The following is a 7,177-nucleotide window of genomic DNA, read 5'->3' as shown; positions in this document are numbered from 1 at the left end:
GTATCAGAACCAAGCAGCAATTTCACATCCCTGCCACACGCATCAGGAGATCGGGGGGGGGGGAGGATTGGGGCTTGAGGACACCAGAGCTGGGCTAGCAGGGGCTGCAGGTCGGGAGTGAGGGGCACCAGCAGAGCTGGGGGGGAGCCCAGGGCCGGGCTAGCAGGGGCTGCGGGTCGGGAGTGAGGGGCACCGGCAGAGCTGGGGGGGAGCCCAGGGCCGGGCTAGCAGGGGCTGCGGGTCAGGAGTGAGGGGCACCAGCAGAGCTGGGGGGAGCCCAGGGCTGGGCTAGCAGGGGCTGCGGGTCGGGAGTGAGGGGCACCGGCAGAGCTGGGGGGGAGCCCAGGGCTGGGCTAACAGGGGCTGCAGGTCGGGAGTGCGGGGCACCGGCAGAGCTGGGGGGGAGCCCAGGGCCGGGCTAGCAGGGGCTGCGGGTCAGGAGTGAGGGGCACCAGCAGAGCTGGGGGGGAGCCCAGGGCCGGGCTAGCAGGGGCTGCGGGTCGGGAGTGAGGGGCACCGGCAGAGCTGGGGGGGAGCCCAGGGCCGGGCTAGCAGGGGCTGCGGGTCAGGAGTGAGGGGCACCAGCAGAGCTGGGGGGAGCCCAGGGCTGGGCTAGCAGGGGCTGCGGGTCGGGAGTGAGGGGCACCGGCAGAGCTGGGGGGGAGCCCAGGGCTGGGCTAACAGGGGCTGCGGGTCGGGAGTGAGGGGCACCAGCAGAGCTGGGGGGGGAGCCCAGGGCTGGGCTAACAGGGGCTGCGGGTCGGGAGTGAGGGGCACCGGCACAGCTACGCCTGCTCCCACATGGCCACCCGATGTCACGGTGACCCCACAGGAATTCCCACAGGGGGTGACACCAGCAGGACCCAGGGTGACATTTCTCCCCCTTGCTGCTCTGGTAACTCTCACCCCCAGTCATGGCCCCTGGGCGGCCCGGAGGTGCCTCGCTCCCCAACTCCAGATTCTGGCCGTTACATCCCCCTCCCTGTGCAAGCCCCTCACCTGCGCTGCCCAGAGTCCCCACTAGGGGTCTCTGAGCCTGGGGCTGCCCCAGCCTGCACCGCCCGGCGTCCCCACTAGGGGTCTCTGACCCTGGGGCTGCCCCAGACTGCGCCGCCTGGCGTCCCCACTAGGGGTCTCTGAGCCTGGGGCTGCCCCAGCCTGCGCCGCACGGCGTCCCCACTAGGGGTCTCTGAGCCTGGGGCTGCCCCGGCCTGCGCCGCACGGCGTCCCCACTAGGGGTCTCTGAGCCTGGGGCTGCCCCAGCCTGCACCGCCCGGAGCCCCCACTAGGGGTCTCTGACCCTGGGGCTGCCCCGGCCTCCTGCCCAGTTTCCCCATTGGGGAGGGGGTTGTGGGAGGAGGGGACAGGGACATGGATTGGGGAGGGGGAGGAGGAAGGGGGCATGAATGGAGGAGGGGGATTGTGTGGGTCGATCCCCCCACTCCCTAGCAGGGCTCGCCATCGTCTGGGTCGCCGGCATCCCCGCAGCGCCCCCCGGCCAGGCCGGCGTAGCCCCCCCCGCGGCCCTTGCGCCCCCCGGCGGTGGGGCGGGAGCGGCCGGGGGAGAAGTCCAGCGAGTCGCTGACGCTGAAGACGTACTTGTCCCACAGGAAGCGCTCGAGGTCGGGCGCCAGGCCGGGGGAGCGCGGCCCCCGCTGGCTCTGCTGCTCGCAGATCCGCCGGCGGTACTGGAACTCCAGCAGCGTCTTGGTGTAGGTGTTGAGGGTCAGCACCGAGGCCGACATGCAGAGCGTGAACGAGAGCCAGGCCATGCTGCGGGCGGGGGGGGTGGGGGTCAGCCCACGGGCCAGGGAGTGGTACACCCCAGCCACAGCCCCCCAACTGCCCAGCCCTGCGCTCCCCACCTCGTCCCACCCACCCCCAGCCTCTTCCCTACAGCCAGGTACCCGCTGCCCCCTCCACATGGCTTCCATCTGTCCGTCCACCCACTGACCTACCCACCCACCCACCCACCGACCCAGCTACCTACCCACCCGTCCACCCACCAACCTGCCTATCCACCCACTGACCTACCCACCCACCCACCTAGCTACCCATCCACCCACCGACTCAGCTACGTACCCACCCGTCCACCCACCAAACTACCCACCCACCCACCCAGCTATCCATCCACCCACCCACTCATCCACCCGTCCACCCACTCAGCTACCTACCCACCCATCCATCCGTCCACCCACGGACTTACCTACCCACCCACCCACGCATCCATCCACCCACCCACCCATCCACCCACTGACCCAGCTACCTACCCACCTATCCATCCACCCACCCACTGACCTACCCCCCCACCCATCCGTCCATCCACCCAGCAACCTGTCCACCTACCCATCCATCCATCCACCCACCTACCTACCCACCCACCCACTGACCTACCCACCCACCGACCTACCTACCCACCCACCCATCCATCCACCCACCAACCTACCTACCCACCCACCCATCCATCCACCCACCCACCCATCCACCCACCCACCCACTGACCCAGCTACCTACCCACCTATCCATCCATCCACCCACCTACCTACCCACTCACCCATCCACCCACCCACCCACTGACCTACCCACCCACCTATCCATCCACTCACCCCCCCCCCCCCAGCTGTCTACTCGGCCATCCGCACCCACCCACCATCCACCACTCAGCGATCTTCCCATCCAGCAGCTCTTCCGCCGTTCCCGTCCCAGCCAGCCAGCTGGTCGCCCTCTCACCCGCCCAGGTATTTCCCACCCAGCCGCCCCACGTCCCTGTGTCCCTCAGTCCGTCCGTCCCCCAGGCCTGCCCCTCCCCAGCCGTGCTCCCGCCTGTCCAGCATCTCCGGGGCTCTTCCAAAGGGCCAGGATGGACCACCGTGTGTCCCCGGATCAGGGGGAGCAGCAGGGCACTTGGGGCCGGATGGGAGCCGGCGCCCCCTAGAGGGATCCCTGGGGTCACTCACCCGAAGGACCAGCCGTAGAACCAGGTCTGGGGTCTCCAGTCCTTGGGCCCCAGGTTGACGGCCACCTGGAAGACGGTCATGTACATCATGTGGGCCACCATACCCAGGAGGCCTGGGGAGAGAGAGCCCCGTGAGCATGGGGGGGCGGGGGGGGGGGGCAGTGGCACTGAAGGGGTTAACGGGGGTGATGTCGGGGGGCCATGGGAGTTTGGGTGGGTTGGCACCCGGCAGCACACTGATGAATGGGGGCAGGTGGGGGGCAGGCAGGGGGCCGGGGGGCAGACGGGGGCCGGTACCCGGCAGCACAGTGATCACCACAGCGAAGGCGTTGGGGGGCAGGCAGGAGGCAGGCGGGAGGCTGGGGAGCAGGCGGGGGCCAGTACCTGACAGCACGGTGATCACCGTGGCGAAGGCGTTGGGGGGCAGGCAGGGGGCTGGGGGAGTAGGCGGGGGGCTGGGGGCTGAGGGGGCAGGCAGGGGGCTGGGGGGGCAGGTGGGGGGCAGGCAGGGGCAGGCAGGGAGCTGGGGGGGCTGGCGGGGGGCTGGGGGCCGGGGGCAGGCGGGGGGCTGGGGGGGCAGGAGGGAGGCTGGGGGGCTGGGGGCTGGGGGCCGGCGGGGGCCGGTACCCGACAGGACGGTGAACACGGCGGCGAAGGCATTTGGGGGCAGGCATGGGGCAGGCTGGGGGCCGGGGGGCAGGCGGGGGGCTGGGGGCCGGGGGCCAGGCGGGGGCCGCAACCCGCCAGGAAGGTGATCCCCGCCGTGAAGGCAGTGGGCGGCAGGCAGGGGGCAGGCAGGGGGCCGGGGGGCAGGCGGGGGGCTGGGGGCCGGGGGGCAGGCGGGAGCCGGTACCCGACAGCACGGTGATCACCGCGGCGAAGGCGTTGGGGGGCAGGCGGGGAGCTGGGGGGCAGGCGGGGGGCAGGCAGGGGGCTGGGGGGCAGGCGGGGGCCGGTACCCGACCGGACGGTGAGCCCCGCGGCGAAGGCGTTGGGGGGCAGGCGGGGGGCTGGGGGCAGGCGGGGGCCGGTACCCGACAGGACGGTGATCACCGCGGCGAAGGCGTTGGGGGGCAGGCAGGGGGCTGGGGGGCAGGCGGGGGGCTGGGGGGCAGGCAGGGGGCTGGGGGCAGGCGGGGGCCGGTACCCGACAGGACGGTGATCACCGCGGCGAAGGCGTTGGGGGGCAGGCAGGGGGCTGGGGGGCAGGCTGGGGGCCGGGGGGCTGGGGGCCGGGGGGCAGGCGGGGGCCGGTACCCGACAGGACGGTGATCACCGCGGCGAAGGCGTTGGGGGGCAGGCAGGGGGCTGGGGGGCAGGCTGGGGGCCGGGGGGCTGGGGGCCGGGGGGCAGGCGGGGGCCGGTACCCGACAGGACGGTGATCACCGCGGCGAAGGCGTTGATCTTGAGCCCTGCGATGAAGTCCGCGTAGCAGGTGGCGTCCAGGCCCATGAGCACGAAGCCGACGCTGAGCAGGACGATGTACAGGAACTCCGAGGCCACCGACAGCCACAGCACCCCTGGGGGGGCACCCCACGGTCAGCACAGCCCCCCCGGCCCGTCCCCCGGCCCTGCCCCCCGCTGCCCCCCTCCCAGCCCCGCTCTGCCCCAGACGGGAGGGGGCTGCTGGGGGTGTGTGTGAGGGGGGTGCTGGTGTGTGTGTCGGGGGGGTGCTGGGTGTGTGTCGGGGGGGGGGTTGTTGGTTGTGTGTGTCAGTGGGGGGGGCTGCCAGCTGGAGCCCCCATCCTGGGGGTGCCCGTGGGGGAGCTCCCACGCCGGGCTCACCACATGGCTCTGGCGAGGGCCGTGGCTGGCAGGAGGGGAAAGTCCCATCCCGGCTTTGCCCGTCTGCCGGCCGCTCACCTTTCTCCGACTCGGGGGGCAGCTCTATGAAACTGCGACAGATCTCGGCTGGGGGGGGGGGCGGGGAGAGAGAAAAGGACAGAGTGTGAGATCAGCGGGACGGAGGGGGCACAATCCAACCCCCCCCCCCAAATCTTTATGGGGTTTACCTTGGCGGGGGGCTGAGACAGGGCCACCTCTGGGGTGGGACGTGGGGGCTGGGTATAGAGGGACCCGTCGCCCGACATTGGGATGTGACCACCTCTGGGGTGGGGTGCAGGGGCTGGGCATACGGGACCCCTCGCCCAGCGCTGAGATGCAGCCACCTCTGGGGTAGGACGCGGGGGCTGGGTATACAGGGACCCCTCGCCCAGCACTGAGATGCAGCCACCTCTGGGGTGGGGCACGGGGGCTGGGTATACAGGTACCCCTGGCCCGGCGCTGAGATGCAGCCACCTCTGGGGTGGGGTGCAGAGGCTGGGCATACGGGACCCCTCGCCCGATGCTGAGATGCAGCCACCTCTGGGGTGGGGCGCGGGGGCTGGGTATATGGGACCCCTCGCCCAGCACTGAGATGCAGCCACCTCTGGGGTAGGGCGCGTGGGCTGGGTATACGGGACCCCTCACCCAACACTGAGATGCAGCCACCTCTGGGGTGGGGCGCGGGGGCCGGGTATACGGGACCCCTCGCCCGATGCTGAGATGCAGCCACCTCTGGGGTGGGGCGCGGGGGCTGGGTATACAGGGACCCCTGGCCCGGCGCTGAGATGCAGCCACCTCTGGGGTGGGGCGCGGGGGCTGGGTATACAGGGACCCCTGGCCCGGCGCTGAGATGCAGCCACCTCTGGGGTGGGGCGCGGGGGCTGTCCCTACCTCCGTGGTGCTCCTCGCAGGACAGCCAGAAGCCGGTGTGGAAGTAGCGGAAGGCGTACTTGTCCTCGCCCGTCTCCCAGATGTACTGCACCACGTTGGGGTCCAGGGTGGCGTTCCCGGCCTCCGTCTCGTTGGCCCCGACGGGCACGCAGTTGCCCTGCCTGATGGCCGACAGGCAGGGCGGCTTGACCACCTTGTGCGTCCCCTCGCACCAGTAGCTGGTGGCGAAGGCCGACACGGCGAAGCAGAGGGCCAGCGAGTTCAAGGCCAGAGCCAGCAGCGAGCGCGTTTTCCGGCTCAGCTTGAGCATCGTCCCCCGGCGCCACAGACCTTCCCAACGTGCCCCCCCGCCGCCACCCCCGGGGCCTTCTCTCTCCCGCCCGCTCACAGCCAAGGATTCAAATCTCTCCGGGAAACAAAGTTCCTTGGATTCCAGACGGCGATTTCGGCTCCCTCCCCCCCCAAACTGGACGGGCGAGGCCGATGCTCCCCGCGCTGCAGCTTCATCCACTCTGAGCGGCTCGCCCGTCTTGAGGCGGGAATCAAATCTTTGCTCCTCGCTGCTGCCTAATCCGGCGCTGGGTCGCTGTCTTCCCTGCAAAGCTGCGGCGAATTATGTAGCGTCCCGCTCCCCGTTGGCCCCCCCACCCCGCTCCCAACCAGGGCCGGCTCTAGACCCCAGCGCGCCAAGCAGGCGCGTGGGGCGGCCCTTTCCCTGGGGGGCGGCATTTGGCTCCGGCTGAGCTCCCGCAGGCGTGCCTGCGGGAGCTCAACAGGTGCCGCGGGAAGAGGGGACCCGCCGCGGGACCGGGGAAGGGGCGGCGCTGCGCACGGCTGCTTGGGGCAGCCTATTTTCTAGAGCCGCCCCTGCTCCCAACCCGCTGCTTTACCGGGCGAAAGATCAGCTGCTCAGTTCGGGGTTGGCGGCGCCGTGGGGCCCTGGGAACCCACACGCCTCCCGGGCGTGGCGCGCCGGCCCATCCAGTGGCACGGAGACCACTTAGTGATGAACCAGTCTGCGCGCCAGCCAGGTGGCTTCCAGCTCGTGCATTTCGTCCCCGGTTCGATCCCGGCGGTGGGCGGAGACGCGGCCACCTGTGGAGTACACGGCGACCCGGCACCAAGATGCAGCCACCTCGGACCGCTGCTGGGCGGCAAACGAAGCAGCGTCTGGGCTGCCTGCGAACAATCTGCGTGTGACGGGCCCGATTTGCCGACGCAGGGCCAGGATCAGCCGTCGAGAACCCCCGATGGGCGCTGAGTTACCTGGGTGGAGCCCGCAGAAGGAAACCGCGAGGGAGTCTGAAATCCGGGGACTGTCGTTGCTGGGATCGGGGAGCCGGACGCGGGACTTCGGCTCTTACGCGGCCTTAAACCTGGGGGGGGGGGTTGGGGCGCACGACGGCCCTTCGTTTGGTCAAAGGAATTAAACTCCAGCAGAGTCTGAGATCCGGCTCGCCTCGGCTGTTCGACCCAGGGAGCGGGGCCGGGGCCGGGGCCGGGGCC

General features: G+C 71.0%; 1 protein-coding gene across 1 annotated transcript; it reads right to left on the bottom strand.

Annotated features, from left to right (window-relative positions):
• Window positions 1–1,445: 1,445 nt before the first annotated feature.
• LOC123350106 (germ cell-specific gene 1-like protein) lies at window positions 1,446–6,313 on the bottom strand. The gene is made up of 5 exons (XM_044988492.1): window positions 5,672–6,313; window positions 4,820–4,867; window positions 4,324–4,476; window positions 2,958–3,069; window positions 1,446–1,773 (listed from the first exon to the last, which is right to left on the bottom strand). Exons 1-5 carry the CDS (start codon window positions 5,979–5,981, stop codon window positions 1,446–1,448), a joined length of 951 nt encoding a protein of 316 aa, XP_044844427.1. The 5' UTR covers window positions 5,982–6,313.
• Window positions 6,314–7,177: the final 864 nt, after the last annotated feature.

This window comes from Mauremys mutica, chromosome 15 (assembly GCF_020497125.1).
Source record: "Mauremys mutica isolate MM-2020 ecotype Southern chromosome 15, ASM2049712v1, whole genome shotgun sequence".
Taxonomy (NCBI): domain Eukaryota; kingdom Metazoa; phylum Chordata; order Testudines; family Geoemydidae; genus Mauremys; species Mauremys mutica.
This window is presented reverse-complemented; position numbering and strand designations above follow the sequence as displayed.